Here is a 19138-nt window from a genome sequence, read left to right on the forward strand (position 1 = left end):
AATATTAAAAATATCTTATAGACAAGCCTTCCATCAATATTGTTGAATATTATTTGGACAGAATTTCATCAATTTCTCAAACTTCGGTGGGTCCTTAGTGAATCCTTCATTCTAACTTTAAGTGGAAATTTTCTCTATCTGATTAGATAAACTTGAACTATGGTGCAACTAAATGCATGTAGAGAATGTTTCCTTTGATTCTTTGCATAGAAACCATGTAAATAGACAACATTCATGTTTTTTACTTATTACCCCATCCCCATATTAAGACATGTACCTGTCTCTTCCATGTAATGATGTATTGTCAAGGCATGGATGTGGAGCATGCTCAGTTATCTTGTACCTGGTAAAATTATGAAGCTAATATAATAGGCTGAATGATAAGATGTATAGTTTTCATACCAGCAGAGTTCCTAACAGCAGCATTACTAACGTAACTGGTCAAAAGAATTCCATCTTTTATGTTATGGTTGTTATCAAAGAAACACTGTGGTTTCAAATGGATTTCTTTTGATAACCCTTATTGGGACAATATTTGGGATATCTGCCATCTATTGTACCAGTTGCTCCATAATCCTCTGGTCATTGCTATTTTCAAATAAAAAATTCAGTGGTTTAATTATCTAAATAAAAGTGAGAAGCTTTTTTTTTTAATTTTTTTCTTAAGACTTTGGTTCAACATTTGCTTTAAGGAAGTTGCAAGTTTACTTTTTATGCCTTTTTCATTTGAGGTAGTACCTGCACACCTACCTGTACCTACGCAGAAAAAATCAGTTAATACTGCCATGATTAGTTACATAAGTTTTTAACTAAATATAATACTTAGTCATATACATTTCAAAATCTAAGTGCACTGTATGAAAAAATATCCACCTTCCAAAGGTGTGTTACATGGTTAATTTTGCAGGCTGCAGCATCAAAGGTCATCAAAAGCAAAATCTACTTGATGTGTAGCTGAATGGTGTCTCAGTGCAGAATAGCTGTTCATGTCTTGAATTCATATTCTATTCATTAGTGGAAATAATTTGAAACAAACCTTACCCTTACATCCTAAAAGAAAGAGTGCTTCCATGATCTGGCTTAAATGGGCAAGATAGGTCATAGTAAGACTTTTGTGTAAATGCATTTAGTAAAACTCCAGATAGTATGTCTTTGGAAATATTAGGGAGAAAGGTGGAAAAGATAACATAGGCATATTAAACATTAATTAAAAGCTATTAAAGATATTAATAATTATAAACCTGTGTATCATCATTAATATTATTGGCAATCTACCTGGTAAGTTAGGTTTTAAATGGACAGAAGCTACCAAACAGTACAGTGACATTTTCCTTACATCTATTAACAAACACAATGCAACCTCCAATGCTACATTAAGGCCATCTTTAGTCCTTCATACTTCCTTCCTCCCTTCATTCTGCACAACATCCCTATCCTATTCCTGCCCTTTCCTCATTTGTGTAACCTTCTCCCCTCGGTCACAGTCTTCAACCTCTCCTCCCCATACATACTAAGCACTTCCTACTTGGCTTTTCTTTTTGTCCACTTCACCTTCTTATCTTTCTCCGCTCCCATATTTCAAAAGCCTCTTCCAATCTTTGTCTATCATCTTCCTCCAATATCTTTTAGCTATGCAATCCCATGTTCCACATCAAAATTTTCATGAGTCATTTCTTAATATTCTTACCCAACATCCCTGTTAACAAATCCCTCCTCCTTGTGAAAGCTTCTTTGCCTAACACAACTCTTCTCGTTATGTCCCTATTACTATGTCCATTTTGGTCCAAAACATTTCTGAGGTAGGTAAACTGTTCCACCTGCCCTAGTTTTTGCCCTCCTATTTTAACATTTAACCCAATCTTTCTCGAAAACCGCATATTTTTTCTATACTTTAATTCTGATCTCATACCTATCACCCTGAACTTCCAATGCTCTCAGTTGAGTTAACATCTACTTGGCTGACTGATTAACTGAAGCTTAGTCTCTGCAAACTTAACTGATTTTATCAATTCCCCACCAACTTTTGTTTTTATCTACAATACTCCCCATGCCTCTTTTACCATATCCTACACATGTTCATTGAACATCACGAGTGATAATGGACACCCCTGTTTTACTCCTCTCAATGCTGCCCATTCAGTCTCTCCATCCCAATACATAATACTCCATGGCACCATGTTGCTAACATATCCATATAGTTTGATTATGCAAAGATTTTTCTTCATAGAATCGATATCATCACTAAAATTATGAAATAATTATTGTTCAGTTACTTAGCATTACTCATATTTAGGACCTAAAAAAATGAAGACTGAGGTACTCTCAGAACAAAAATGTGTAAATAGTGACTATGTAAAGTCAATATCACCTGGGAATTTAGTGTTGTACACCTTGTTTAAAATCATCTGTTAAAACATTATAAAATAAGTAAAGAAAATAATGAAATTTATATACTATTATGTTTGCTGTGAGATCAAGCTTGACCAAAATGGGTTAATAAGTATAGGATCATATGTGGTCCAAAACTCAGGGGTATGTAAAAACAATCAAGTCTACCATAAAAATCAATATGGCTGGATAAATTTCAAATAATCTGTATGTTGACTGCATTGACATGTTGGCCTGTGTTTTTCCTAGTTAAAGAAATGTTTTTTCCCTGTATGCATTTAATTTTGGTTATTTATTCATAAGACTGGGGATAATGCAGTAATAACTGTCGTACGTGTGCAATTGTTTTTAATCTATAATTTTGTTCTTACTTTTCAAACAATAATTAGATGCATTAAATGATGAAATATGATAATTTCATTTAGATACCATAAAATCTTGGCACCACTCAAGAACTTCTAGTCGCAGACTTCTGGGTTCTATCTACTGCATTTGGTGGGAAATTCAAAATTCGTCAACTAACTGCAGTGTTTACCTTTATCCACCTGTTTTCTTAATCACAATTGAACAGCTAGGCATAACATTGATTGGGCACCTAAACTCTGGTACATATTAAGGCAGCAAATCATTTACTGGTCCTTATCTCAAATTTCGAAAGTTGACTATGGCATATGGAGAAGCTACATTGGACTGAAGCAACGTTTATCAGGGGTACAAAATGTTCTCCGAGGGCCGAGAAGATGTGAACAATGAAGAGCGTGCTGGATGCCCGAGCATGTCAACAACAGACAAAAACATTGATGAAGTGAAGAAAATGGTATTGGTCAATTGTCAAATCACCATTAGAGAAGTTGCTGAGGACCTAAACGTATCGATTGGCTCCTGCCATTCGATTTTTACCAATGATTTGGGCATGACATGCGTTGCCGCAAAATTCGTGGCAAAATTGCTCAATTTCGACCAAAAACAGCAACGCATTAACATTACTAATGAGGTGTTTGACTCTGTCCACAATTACCCAAATTTGCTTCACAGGGCCATAACTGGTGACGAATCATGGGATTATGGTTATGAAGTAGAAACTCACGAACTCCCAATCATCCCAATGGAACCTGGAGCACGAGCCAAGACTGAAAAAAGCATGCGAGTTTGGTTGAATGTGAAAGTTTTGCTTACAGTTTTCTTCGATTGCAGGGGTGTGGTGCATCATGAGTTCTTGCCACAGGGTAGAATGGTAAATAAGGAATATTACCAGCAAGTTATGCGCAATTTGCGCGAAGTAATCTGCCAAAAACGCCCAGATATGTGGAAGAAAAAAAATCGGCTTTTGCACCATGACAACGCCCCTGCTCACATATCGTTACTTGTGCGCAAATTTTTGGCCAAAAACAACACTAATGATGCCGCAGGCACTGTGTTCCCCAGATCTGGCCCCAAGTGACTTTTTCATGTTCCCGAAACTGAAGAGGCCTGTGAAAGGACGACACTACGCTACAATTGACGAGATATAGACTGCATCGAAAGAGGAGCTGAACAAGATTTAAAAAAATGATTTTTTGAAGTCCTTTGAGGATTGGAAAAAAAGTCACAAGTGTAAAATATCTAATGGGGATTACTTTGAAGGGAACAAAATAGAAATTCATAAATAAATAAGTTTTGAAAAAACTCAAAAGTCGCGATACTTTTTGGATAGACCTTTTCCACAAATGCATATATATAGGATAGGTAGATCACTCGAATCCAAGCAATTCGTCACCTTAATCACAATTAAATGAATTAAGTGCATTTATCATCTCTTCAGGCACATCACCGTCTTCACTCTCCGATGTTAACTCTTCCTTGTCTTTCTGCACTGGCGTTGAAATATTGCCTAAGGCTTTTTCCAATCCAGTTTTTGCAACAGTCACTCTGACACCCCGTCAACTTTCCAGGATCCACCTGCTTATTTCTTCATAAGGCACTCTTTTAATCCTTCCTGATTCTGGGTAGTCTTTCATACCAGACATTATCCACTTTCCTCAACTAGAACGTAACTTTGATTTAAAAGATTTATGAATTGATAAATCCTGACAGCCTCACGATTTTCTTTTTCTTTTGCGAAATTGATGCCTTCTAGCTTAAACATCTTTGTATACCATTTTCTTCTCCATGGTTGATTTTCTTGAGAAAATTCTAAATTACCAAAGCTTAACTCAGGTTTGAAACAATCACCATGTAGGCAGCACTTTCATAGACATTGGAGGGTGTCTAGAACAGCTGATTGCCGATACTAAAGAAGCAAAGTAAAGCAAGCAAAATAAGAAAATTCTGTTTCATTCATTCTCAAATTTTTTTTATATTTTATTTGCTGAAAGTTAATTTAGAGAGCAATTAAAGGGCATACAAACCTATGTCTCGTTTCGACTTACGAATCATAGCGAAAAAGCCATAAGGAGGCATATTGTGTTAGTTTGTAAATCTTGTTTATTTTTTGATCCTGTAGTTTTGAATTAATTTCAATCACCTGGCTATAATCTTCTGTATACTTATGATAGATACAGCCACAGGTAATTATTATTTCTTGTATTCATTGGTTGTTACCATCTATTAGTGTATAGATATAGACGTATTTTTACATCATCATATATAATTTGTATGCACATGTATAATTTTTATGTGCATAAATACATATAAATACAGATGCGCGGCATCTATACACATTCAAGGTAACTATGAAGCCCTGGGTGCGCGGTATCTATACAAATTCATGATAGCTACAAAGTCTGGTTGCCCATTATACATAAGGTACACGTTATCGATGGGAAAATATGGTAAATGCAAGTCAAATAAGATTGGCACTACCATCTTCAACAATAGATTAAATTTTCTGATAGAACATTTTGAACCATTTTGTATTTTTCCAGTAGCAGGATGAAATTTTTGCGGCTAATTTATTATCAGTGCAACCTAGAAAATCATTCGTAACTGCTAATTGATTTATGGATGTTGAAGAATACCTGCACTGGCCATTAGTGTAAACTGGATGTCATGGCTTAAAAATGCTTTATCTGAATAATGCACAATATTTATTCCTCATTTGGTCTGGGAAAACTGAGTTGAAGGCATGCAAAGATCCTAATTACAAGTGCAATAAACATGGTAACCACCATTTGGGAATTTCAGGAAATTGGTTTGGTGGTTTGTATACTACCTTGATCAAAAATTTCCCGGAATTTATTCAGAAAATTAAAAATACAAGTTTATTCATCTAAATCTATATTGTCCCCTTCAAAGTAATCCCCATCGACTGCAACACACTTATGCCAGCGCTTGATCCAATCCTCAAAACATTTTTTATATTCGGTTTTCGGTATGTCCATCAGTGCTTCCTGCGATTTTTCCATTACTTCCTCTCGGCTACTAAAACGCGTTCCCCGTAATGGTTTTTTAACTCGATTGAACAGAAAGAAGTCACAGGGAGCCAAATCAGGTGAATTCGGTGGCTGTTGGATGGTATTTGTTGCATTTTTCGTCAAAAAATTACGAATAATGAAAGCACTGTGCGACGGTGCGTTATCATGGTGCAAAATCCACGAGTTTTCTGCCCACATTTCTGGTCTCTTTCGGCGAATTGCTTCACGCAAACGTCTCATAATGCCCAAATAATACTCTTTGTTTACTGTCTGGCCTTCTGGCAAAAATTCATGATGCACTACACCGTTGTAATCCATGAAAACCGTCAGCATTGCCTTCTTTTTTGACTGAAAACGACGTGGTTTTTTTGGTCTCGGCTCATTTGGTGAACGCCATTCACTTGCCTGATGTCTGGATTGCGTGTCGTACTCATAAACCCACGTCTCGTCTCCAGTAATGATCCTTTTGATGAATGTGGGATCGGATTCAGCCTCGCAAATCATGTCTTTTGCGACGTCAACACGGTCTCTTTTTTTGCATGAAATTGAGGTCTTTCGGCACCAACTTTGCTGCTACACGACGGAAACCCAAATCATTAACCACAATGTCTTGGGCGGATCCATAGGCAATGTTCAAGTCCTCCGCTATTTCTCTGATGGTTAATTTGCGGTTATTGACCAACATTTCTTTTACTTTATCAATTTTTTCACCGACTTTCGATGTCGATGGTCTGCCACTGCGTTCATCATCTTCGATTGACTCACGACCACTTCTGAACCGCTCGTGCCACTGGTAAACGACCGTTTTTTTTAGAGAATCGTTGCCGAAACACTTTTCCAACATTTCCAACGTCCGTGCGCCACTAAATCCGTTTTTTGCGCAAAATTTAATGCAAGTTCGTTGTTGCAAATTTAAATCCATTTCTGCAATTGTAAAAAATCGCCAACACACACAGAGATAGATGTACTCTTGGCTACGTAACTTTTGCAAATGTCAAGTTATGACACTAAGATTTAAAGGGAATATCAACAACAGATGTACCAATTTAACAAAAAAAAACAGAACTCAAATCGGAACGATGGGAGCGCCACACGGTGGTTATTCCGGGAACTTTTTGATCAAGGTAGTAAATCAGCACTTGGCACATTTTGCGTGGGAAGGTTCCCTTTATGTCATTTTGGTGTGTTTGAGTGGTGCTGTTGTCCGAGTATTTCTGCTCTTCTGTGCTGCCCCTGTCTGGGTAGACCTCCATTGCACTGAAACTGAATTGTGATTATTTAAATTGAGGCAGAGTTCATGCCTATCATGAAAATAATGACCGTAGCATTTTATTTCTTGCTGTACTTTAAATTATTTTGTTTTTTTGGATGCCTAGGCATTTAGAAGTGATCAACTTGTGTTTCTGAGCCATTTTTAGTGAACTCATTGATTGAAGAATGGTACATTTTTCATGCGACTGAAAAGACACTGCGTCCTCTACTGTTTACACTTTTTTTTAGTGTACCATTTGAGTTAAACGGTACATCACTCCTTTTTCAGAATATTAGTTCCATTTTCCATGAAACTCATTTTCACTTTAAATAACTCATAATTACCCGATAATTTTTGATCAGGATAAAAAATCATCTTGCAATTATACTTTGGGTTTCTAGTTGTTAAAAGCACAGAGTTCAAGAAAAATCAAAACTCTCTAGGTTTTCATTTTTTCTTAATAGAATTTCCTTAATTCAAAGGTCACAAATTTGTGTACTGTTATTGTAAATTTCTAGGCCTTGAGTGATGGATAGTTAAATGATAATATGTTTATTATTTTCCAGGTGGGTAGTGGAGCACTGAATTCTACCATAAGTAATCCCAATAGGACACAGGTAAGGAATAAAGTTGGTTATGGTAATTATATAATTCATGGTCTATCTAGTTCCCTCCCCATAGACTGCATCCTGGAACACCTTGACATGGTGGATGGAGTTCTTTGTGTATGTGAGGACTATAGAAGAATAAGTTTGCTTTTGCTGAGCTAGAAGCTAAAATGATTCTAAGGTGATTAATGAAGGGATGGATAGCAGAGCAAATGATTACTTAGGGGATGATCAGTTTGGGTTCAGGAAGGGGAGAGGCACGCACGATGCCATTGTAGTAATGAGATCACTAATCGAGAGGAATATAGAATACAATCAGGATATATTTGTGTTTCATAAATTTCAAAAAGGTATTTGACAGAGTAAATTGGGTAGAGTTAATGAATGTATTGCAAAAAAATAGGAATAGAGTGGAGGAATAGGAGACTTACAAGTCTGAGACATGTGCAACGTGTCCATGTCTCAGAATGGTCATGTGAGTGGCTGATAGAGAGTCTAGATAGGCAGTGTTAGGAATAGGTGTCAGAGAGGGTTGCTCATTATCATCCATGGGTTTCAGCATGTGTATCGGAAAAATGGTGAAATGGCATGGGAGAATTAGAAATAGGAATGCAAGTCGGTTTTCATAAAATCCGATTTGTGGATGATCCACCTTTAGTTAGCCAGTCAACCAAGAGTTCACAATCATTGCAGAGCATATTAGAAAATCAGTGCGATAGGTATGAAATGAGAATAAATGTAAATAAAACAAAGTTATGTGGGTTTTCAATAAAGGGGAAAATTCAGTTAAAGGATAAAATAATAGTTAATAAACTAAAGCGGGTGGATTAGTATTTTGGCTGTATTTTTGACGAAATGTTTAAAGTAGTAGTGACATAAGAAGAATTGCTTTAGTTAAAGAAACTTTCACTTGGATGAGGGAATTGACTGAGATTTTAAGAAAAAACTCATTTATACTTTACTATGAAGTGTGGTTTTGTTTGGTGGGGAAGCATAGTAGTTGAAATGATGTTAAGTATAGGTTGGAGGCTTATGTGATATGGGTTTAGAGAAGAATGGAAAAGATGGAATGGACAGGTAAGAAAACTAATGAAGAATTGCTCATTATGGTGGGAAAGGGACTATTTTGGGAGTCATCTCTGGTCAAGTAAGTTCTAATCATCTGTTGATCAGAAATTGGCACTCACTTCAAATTTTCTTTGATTAAAAAAAAAGGGTCTGCAGTTATTTGAGTGTTAAGTTATCAGATCAAATTAGAATTTGCAGCCCAATGTGATGTACATGGCTTATTCGTACTTTGGCGTTTTTCATTCCACTACAGCTTTTCATGTTTGCACCCAAGTGTACATAACTCTAAATATTTCAATTTGTCTTGACCTCTACTATACTTCTTGGTTATTTTTGTATTTATGAACATGGATTGACTTGTTTCTTCTTACATATATATAGAATTGTCACTTGGGCCTAGAAAAATTAGCATTTATTTTTTCTAAAATTAGCACAAGAATTAATTGTAAAAATCTGAAAGTAGTATTTTTCTGTTATCAATTGGTGAGCATTTACATATGTGTTTTACTTCTGTTTGTATATCTACACCATTCGAGTGACCAAGAAAGGCAAAAAGACTAACAGAGCATGTGTCTCTTGATTATAGAGTTATTTTAGCAAATTGCCATCACAGAAATATAAAAAAGCTTTTGAACAATTCCAAACCAACACTAACCTTCAGTATTCAATCTACAGAGTGACAGAAAAATCCCAATTTTTCATGTTTTAAATGGTGTATAATAAGAAATTGTGGCATTGTAATGCTCATTTAGAGAATGACTCCATTAAAAGTTACTGTCGCAGCATCTCCCACTGTTTCTTGGAAGAAATGACAGCTTCAGCACCAGAAAATATTTCATTTTTCAAATTACTGTTTGCTTAAAACTATAGTTGTCGTTTGAATTGCTGAAATTGTGGTCCCTTAGTGCATAGGGTTAAAAAAACATCTATGTAGCTTTTAAATTTGCAAAACTAATTAGCCTTGTTGTGTGTCACATTAGTATTTTATGTGGATTGTCTGACATTTTACTTATACCAAAGAATTAATATTTCAAGCTGCTGTGTTTTCTTTCAAACAATAGAATTATTGGCAGGACTAATGAAAACTTCCATTTCTATGGTTTTGTAGGATCATTTTTTGTGTATTAATCAGTTTTGAATCCCCCATTGATGCTAAATCATGTGACCACCAAACGATTATCTTTGGAGGTGACGATTGGATGGCGAAATGTGCTGGTCATGTTGAGGATGTCTCCTTTTACGCATTTTGTCATATTCATTTGAGGTTGTTATCAGAGCATGAAAACTGCAATGAAAGCTGGCCAAGCGAAAAATCATACTGTATGCAAAGGGTACCAAGAGTGCCGATTAAGTATGTGGAATCATAGTGACAAAATATTAACATAAATGCTAATTTTTGAAAATGTCATGGCCACTTACTGGGAGTGTGTTTCTCTTGAAATAACTTTGTTCAAGAAGGATCCTGTGGGGGATTTCATTTCTGTAAAGTATAATGCTTACTGAGATAACTGCTAATTTAATGATTAATTTTTAATAAATTTAATTGATACACCATTAATTGGCTACATAAAAAAAATCCTATCCAACTCATCTGGAATATTTGAATTCAAGAAATAATTATTAGTCATAGTGTATTGTGAATTGTGAAATAATATCCACATATGTGCGTATAAATTGAGTTTTTATAAATTATTTTTTAAGTTGAGAAATTGGAAGGACATTCACTGGCACCATGTATAGGTACTGATGCTACACACATTTGATTCATGTCCATGTACTTTCATTGTAACTGCTTCTCTGGTGAGCCCTTAGTAACTGCCTGCAACGAGTGCTAAACCATTTCAAGAGATGTCTGAACTCCTGGGGGGTATAAATGGTTTTGGCCTCCAAGAAGAAACAAGAAAATGTGTTCACTCTGATGGCAGCTCATTTCTTGTGCCTCAGAAAGATTGTTAAACTTATTATAACATTATTGTACAATTTTATTGCATTTTACCTTAGCTGTATTCATGATGCATTACCGTATACAATGATTTGTCTGATGACAATCCTGCTGGTATTTCAATTATTATCTATTACATACATGGTTTTTAAAAATCCAAAATGGATGAAAATATGGAGGAAGTAGTTTAAATCTTGATAATATTAAAAATTCATTAGTATCTTTAACCCAAAGTGAAATGTGAAAAAATTGGGAAATCAATTTTTTCTAGCCCTTAGTGATCAAATTGCTTAGTTGAGGCAAAAATATACTTGGCGTAAAAGGAGCTGATGAAGCTCGTATGGCCTATTGGTCGCTTTCTGAATTTACTTGCCTTCTGTATAAAATGTGACACTGTAGCCTTTAGCACATGTCATGACAGAGGGTTTTATATGCATCCAAAATATAAATCTATGATGAAAGAGGATTTTAATCTCATGTAAGCCATTTGAAATGGGTTATAAATATTATTTACATTGATTCATTCATTTATCAGTAATTACACATTTAAGCTAAGTTTTTGGATGGTCCTCAATAATGGACTAAATTGTTATGCATCGTTTACATAAACATTGCTTGAATGTTTTCAATGTCATTAATTTCTGTTTTTTTTCTTCACAGCTTCCATTACGACCTCGAGTGAAAAGGGTGAATCTCAGAGATCTACTTTTTCTCCTTGAGCAAGAAAAGGAAACATGTAGAACACCTCTTTTATACAAAGCATTCTTGAAGTGAATTAATCTTCCTGACTGGCTGTACTGAATTTTAGAGATGCTTCATTTATGAAGTGATCTACACTGTTCCCTACTGAACTTGCCTCCTCAAGGCTCTGCAATTGTGATCAATATATTTGTGCTTGAAAACACAGATATTTTTTGAGCCTAATGCTGTGAATCAGCTGAATTTGGCCAAGAAGTAATGCAACATTCAAAGTTGTGAGTCGAACTGTCCATCATGTGTTTTATAATGTGTACAAAAGATTTTTTAAACAAAGAGAACACCAAAACCTGATTAATATATATTAAATATATTTAATGTTATTTCACCTCACAATTTCCATGTTAGTTTGATGTTTGGATTTGTTATGAAAAGTGGTATGCATCTGTCTAATGAACATATGGATTAGCATGAGGGAGAGAGTTTTGCGAATGTAAGCACTCAATTGACAGAAAGTGACCATGTTTTTTTGTTACATGATTGGCTTGTTTCTGTTAAGGGTGACTATTACAAAATTATGTTATCTGAGAAATTAAAGTCATGCTGTCACTGATTCAGGGTGAATATTAATGATCCACTTTAGAAATTATATATTTTCTTTTTTTCCTCGGAAAATAATTTTGTGTTGAAATGTGGCATGAACATTTGACCGTGAGAGGTGCTAATGATGTTGCAATTGAGGATCTGTTTATTTCTCACTTCAGAATGAAATTTCTCCATGCTAGACTCTGTTTTCCTTTAGTTTTAGTGAACATTCTGCAAAATTTATGGTGGCCTTTAGAATAATATGGACGTTCATATGCTGTCTTCCTCTTTTGATACTATCAGACAAGGTGTCCTTTCTTCCCCTTTTACTGAAAAGATTTCTAAAATTGGGTGTTTGTGATGTTCAATTTCAGTTTTACCAAATGTTAAGCGTACATAACTGTTACATTTTGTCTATGCCTTTTTTGTTGTTTTTACAAGTTAATCAAATGCATATTATATGTTAAAGCACTATTATTTAACATTCCAATTTTATTTCTTGCACAATATACAAAATTAATTTTGGATGGTATACTAAGTTACACAAGAACTAAGCTTTTCCTTTCCAGACACACTGTAAATAATTAATAGGGAAAAGGTTTTGGACAAGCAGAATCATTGGATTTATTCAATGAAATTGAAAGGTAGTTAACTTGCTTTCTGCATTCCTTATGTTTTCTCCGAATGATTTTAAACACTAGAGATATATAGGTGAATTAACCCCCTATGCTACTGACAGAGTAATAAAACCTTTCCCGCACTTATAAGTGATGAATGGTGAGGTCATTTATTAATGGTCATCCAGTGTACCTGAGTCATTTGGTATATGTAGAAATACAATTATTTTTACACAAGGCAACATGCCTGGTGATTAATTGTGGCTAATATGGAATAAACAAGTGCACTTGACATAGAATTCTTCAATTCATGGGAAACCATTGTGAGAGTTTGGTATAGTTACGGAGATATTGCTGGATGTTCATACCTGGGACCGACTTGTAGAATAGTGATGGATATCTTTGACAACACATGCTTATTTAACTTTGAATAGCTTACTTTTTTATTATAGAGCATGGTCAGTGCTTGAATTTGTTCTATAATTATAGTATGTGGACATTATTTGAGTTACTGGCAGATTTAATTGAAATTTTTTTAGAGTGGTGGAATTCTAGTTACTGTCTCCTCTAACCTGAAGTGATGTGCAACACTCCTTTGCCAAGAGGTGGAAGTGTCGAAAGTGCAGTGATAAACTTAAGGCTCAAGCACTCATCTTCAGGATATTTTGAGGCCTTCTTCTCTCATCTGGAAATGGAGTCAAACAATTGGTCATTGCAGTCCTCCCTTTTAAGAAGAATACCTATATTGTTACTGAATTTGGGGATCTGGAAGCTTCATTTCTGAAGGACCTTACACAAATGTACTGCAGAAGAAAATTACTGGATCATTTTGAAAGGAATGTTTTACAAGCAACTGATGAAAATCTTAAATGGCCCATTGTATATAGAGATGTACATAAAATGTTTATTACGTGTGTATCCATTAGTGTAAGCTAGAAAACATTATTTTGTATATTTCTCTGGGGCCATTTTTGAAATCTGGTTATATGTTAGAATTAAATTGATGCAACCTTTTGTAAACTTGGCTTCATAATGTTCTATTTGTGAAGGTACTTGTAAATATTATCTTAATACAGAGCACAATTACATGAAAGCTGGCAGAATTCATCTCTACCCAGATTAGTTGTTCAAGACTCATGGAATTAACATTTAATTGGCCTTTGTTTATTTGTCTTATGTTTTTCTTTGTCATGATTTATCAATTTAATATTCTTCCTAATGTGCCACACATTATTATCAATGGTTTATAAGGGCAGGGGCAGCTGCCATATTATAATGAATGGAGTATACTTATCCCAGTATTGAAATTGCTGTTGTAAGATGGGTCCAATTCTGAAATACCTGAAAATGGTCAATGATTTTGGTTTACTGTCATCTATGAATGACTGTTAACCACCTGCAAACAAAATAACTTGATAAACTATCTTGGTATTTCAACATATTCCGTAGTGTTGGCTTTTAATCCTAATTTAAGTAATACATTATTACAGAGTTCATCTGAAAATAATTCCGAACAGCATATCACAAATGATTAGGAATATTTGTCTTCAAATTTTATATTTCATGAAACAAAAAATTGAAAATTGGCTGAACTAGTATCTGAAGATAATACAGCATGGTGAAAGTAGTTGGGCCATCCCTGTATTAAGTAGCATTTTATAAAGGGGTGGAAAGTATGGAAGATTGAGAGAGGGGGAGGTGCCAAAGTTATCCTAGATAAAGATTTGTGAAATTAATTGCTTTCTTACTTACACACATAGAGACTATTAATTAATTACTCTGTTTGTATTCCTGGGTAAAATTATGGTATTAAGGAAGTACATGTATTTGTGTTAACGGTAAAGTGCATTTCAAATATTGGCGGAGGAAGAAGAAAAATATTATGCTATTAAGGAGGCTTTGAACAATGGGCAGACGTATAATTGAATAATTTGCCAAGAAGCCCTAAATACTTCAAAAGTAACAACTATGCCATTGAAATAATATAAAATGTATATTTTTACTGCAACCGCATAACTGAGATGGTGAAATTGGCCGAAATCCAATGTTTATTTATCCTATTTTTGCAAATTTCCAGGCGATATAGTGATTGTGTGTGCAGTTTGCAAAATGGGTACTCTCATGTTAAATAGAAAAATGGAATGCACCAATTTGCCATTGGTTTTTTTGTGAGAGTTATAAATCATTAATAGGCCCACCTTATAAATAGGGAAATGGGCCACCATATAATTATAATTTATTAGATTTTGAGTTAGTCAATAATTTAATAGATAGTGAAAAACCTCTTCAATCAGATGATACATTTTACTTCACCATTAGTGAAGTGTTAAAAATTTGCAGGATATGCTGCAACAGCTTTTAACAGAGTCATCCACTAGCACAATGATATTCCAAATATTTTACTGAAATAGCAAGTACAAAAGAATTTTATTGATGGATGCATCATATTACAGTATTATTCACGAACCCTACAAAGTTGCACACCATAGGTATTTAATATTTGAATATATTTCATGTGTCACAAATATACAAAATTGGTGGGCTATTTCGCAAGATAGATGATTACATGGATCTTAGATGGGTCATTCATGAATGAACAACAAATATTGTTTATGTTACATTATTTGAGTAAATGATAATTTATTAGAATTTCTTAATCCTAAAAATTAAGTTAAACGGATAAAAACGTTTAAGTTAATTGTATGGAAATTATTTCTAATCACCTCACTGCACTGAAGTTGTCATGAGATGGATAGAAAATGGGACCATGAAGGAGACTGCCTTTTATCATGTTCTTAGCCTGTATATAGGGGTACCGTGTACTGAGTTGGGAATACTTGGATGCTTATCATGACAATTATTGCTAGAATAAATATTAAGGAGAAAATTTCCCCACTACCAGTATGTTAATTTTAATTGCATCTAAAAATTGGGATAAACTAACAATACTACTTTATAATTGATTTTCTTCAGTTTTACTGATGTATCTATCAGTTAGTGGTACATTTCCTGAACTAGAGTTATATATCTATTCAGAGTATGGTTCCATCTGAATGCAGTTTAGCAGGAATCCATGTCATTTCTTTTTTATATTAAAATCAACCAACATTCATTTTTAAATTTTGGTGCATTTCTTTCCAGCAAATGAGTTAGATCAAACAAATTCGATATATTGGGTTATGGAAAATGCTATTCCTGAAACTCAGCATCTTGTTTATGTTGCGTGGCTATATGATTGAGCTATTACAAGCAAGTGAACTGCATTGGTAAATAAAATGAAGGTTTTATTGATGGGAAACAGTACTGATTCCATTTATGAAACAAAGTACCAACATTTTTGGTAAGTTTTTGCATGTTGAATTTCCCAGTTAAATGATCAAATTCATTTGATTGTCCTCCTCTAATTTACTGGTGTACTTGCATTTAACAATTTCAGGAAAATCTCTAAATATTTCCAAAAAGGTTCATTATTTACGATCAGTCTGACAAAATGGCATCTCAGAAATAGTTACACTATTTCATCAAATGGATACTCCTTTGCTGCCTAATAAAATGAAATGCATTCTTCATTAATTGATTTCTCTAAAGCTGGGAGTAAAAAAGCAACCAACTCATTAAATTTGAGAAAACAATCTTGCCTAAATTCAATTTTATGTGGGTTATTTACTGGAATTACCTCACAATTACACTAGTTTTCTCAAATAGGCTTGTCTGTCCACACGAGAAAAACATTCAGTTCAGGTAGATTTTTTACGGAAACATTGACCCTGCATATCTTAGCTTTGCCTATCAAGATAAAATATTGCATTGCACACTAAAATAAACTTTAATTTTGCATACATTCTATCTTCCTTAAGTCCCTCCTATCCTTTGCATACACCTATCTTGCTATCAGACTTTAGTCCCTTCCATCAAATCTTCAGCATTTCATCACTAATCAAAATTGTGCGTATCCACCCTTACTGCCTTCTTTATATTTCTCTCAGAAATACCTTTTCCTCCCCATCATGACTTGCACTCCATTTATTTTCCTTTCCATCCTTTTCCACACTCTTATTTTAGATGCCTCCAATCTATGCCTATTGTCTTGCTTCAACAACCAAAATTTTCAAGCTGCACAAAACCCTGCTCCATTTCCAAAATGTTCACTACTATTTTGTTAATATAATAATAATAATTTTTGTCACAAAATTATCAGGTGAGTAGTGCATGTACATGACATAATGCTTATTTAAATATAGAAAGCATATTTTCTTCATGCAATTCTTCTAATGACCTTATTACTTTGACCATATTGGTCCAAAACACTTCCAAGATAAGTATCCTGCTCCACCTGCTCTAGTTTCTGCCCTCCTATTTTAGCATTGAACTTATTCATCAAATTCCTCCTTGAAATCTACGAAACAAATATATCATGATTCTACTCTGTTTCAAAATATTTGGATGGCACAATAGAACACAAATAAAATAGTAACATTTAAAAGGACACTCACATGGTAATTTTTGTAAGCTTTCAGCCTTCTCCGAGGCCTTCTTCAGTTAAGACTTAAGTCTTACTTGGAGAAGGATGAAAGCTTAAACAATTTACCATCTGAGTGTGCTTTTAAGTGTTACTACTTTATTTGTGTTCTATTGTACCATCCAAATATTATACTGCTCATGTGAATGTTTCCTTATAATCGAGATATATATATATATATTCTACCGGTTAAGGTAGATTTTTGGATGGCCACAGCTACTAAATAAATATTTTGTGATTCCTAACAAAATACAAAATCCAGTATCCTACTCTACATTAGACCCCACTTCATCCCTGAGTACTTCCTTCCTCCCTTCATCCCGTCCAACATCCCTATCCTGTTCCTTCCCTTTCCTTCCGTTTGCCTAACATTCTCCCCTCCATTACAGTCTACAACATCCCACTGCCGGTGAGTACCCCCTTCATTCACTTTTCCTGCCTCCACAGGATTTCTCCCAACAAACCCCTCTCCTCGCCCACCATATCAAGTGCTTCCTCATTTGTTTTCTTCTCTGTCCATTTCACCTCCTCCATTCTTCTCCACACCCACATTTCAAAAGCCTCCAATCTACGTCTGTCCTCCTGCTTCAATGACCACATTTCCGCACCATACATAGCTATGCTCCATATCAAAGTTTTTATGAGACTTTTCTTAATATCCTTACTCAACATCCCTGTCATCAACTCCCTCCTTGTGAAAGCCTCTTTGCCTAGCGCAATTCTTCTCCTTACGTCCGACTACTTCAACTGTGTTGGTCCAAAACATTTCTGAGATACGTAAACTGTTCTACCTGCTCTAGTTTTTGCCCTCCTATTTTAATGTTAAGCTTAGCCTTTTCCTTTCTAGAAAATCGCATAACCTTTGTTTTATTAACATTGATCTCATCCCATACCTGTCGCACTGAATTTCCAATTCACTAAGCAATGCTTTCAACCCCTTGGCTGACTGACAAAATAAAGCTAAGTCATCAGCAAACCTAACTGATTTTACGAATTCCCCACCCACTTTCATTCCTACCTCCAGTTCTTCCCATGCCTCTTTAATCATTTCCTCTGCATACAGGTTGAACTCCAATGGTGATAATGGACAACCCTGCCTTACACCTCTTCCTAACATTGCCCATTCGGACTCCACGTTCCCCACTCCCACCTGTGCAGTCTGAGACATGAACAGGTTGTGGATTAGCCTCCTTTCCCTCCAATCCATTCCTATTCTCTGATATATACTCATCAGTTTTTCCCAATTCACTCTATCAAACACTTTTTTGAAATCTACGATACAGGCAAATACCTCCTGGTTGTGTTCTATATTCCTCTCGATTAATAATCTCATTACTGCAATGGCATCATGCATTCCTCTCCCCTTCCTAAACCCAAACTGATCATCCCCTAAGTAATCATTGGCCTTCTCTCTATCCTTTTGTTTATGATCCTGAGAACAACTTTAGCTGCGTGGGATATCAAACTTCATTTAATGCTTCTACATTCCATTTTCTAACCCGCCGCCCCTGCCTTATCTTTTTGAAACGTACGCTACATTTCATAACAACTAAATTGTGGTCAGAGTGCGCATCCGCTCACGGGAAGCTGTGCGAATTTATCACACTGTTCCTAAACCTGTGTCTAACCAGAATATAATCTAGCTGATACCTTCCTGAGTCACCTGGCATTTTCCATATATACCTGCGTCTTTTGTGGTATCTAAACCAAGTGTTGGTGATGACTAACCCCTGTCACCTGCAGAACTCAACTGCTTTCTCCCCGCGATCATCATTCCTCATGCCTAAACCGTAGTCCCCGACCACCGAACAATGACCAAGTTTGTCAGTTCTGCTTTTATCTCTACTAGTAACATTCTATCCGTTGCTTGTTCTATGTTGATTATGCTTCCTCCCACGTCTTCATTTAATAATATGGCAACCCCTCGTAGGCTCTCGTCCCCGCTGCTGTATATTATTCTATACTTATCACTCCAGTAATCCCCGCTATCCTTCTGTCTCACCTCGCATAGACGTAAAATATCTATTTTTCCCCTTTCCAACTCTCGCTTAATATTTTCCAGTTTCCCTGC

The 19138-nt window shown here is 35.3% G+C and overlaps 1 protein-coding gene across 2 annotated transcripts in view; it reads left to right on the forward strand.

The window, feature by feature from the left end:
* The window catches only part of LOC139692282 (transcription initiation factor TFIID subunit 4-like), a 45602-nt gene extending 31835 nt beyond the window's left edge, over positions 1 to 13767 (forward strand). For both annotated transcript variants that reach the window (XM_071590366.1, XM_071590367.1), the window contains exons 12-13: positions 7599 to 7649; positions 11311 to 13767. In XM_071590366.1, the coding sequence (XP_071446467.1) occupies positions 7599 to 7649; positions 11311 to 11424 (165 nt within the window). In that variant the 3' untranslated portion in view covers positions 11425 to 13767. The remainder of the gene's footprint in view (positions 1 to 7598; positions 7650 to 11310) is intronic.
* Positions 13768 to 19138: the final 5371 nt, after the last annotated feature.

This window comes from Hetaerina americana, unplaced genomic scaffold (genome assembly GCF_022747635.1).
Source record: "Hetaerina americana unplaced genomic scaffold, ioHetAmer1.1.p SCAF_4, whole genome shotgun sequence".
In the NCBI taxonomy this organism is placed as follows: Eukaryota; Metazoa; Arthropoda; class Insecta; order Odonata; family Calopterygidae; genus Hetaerina; species Hetaerina americana.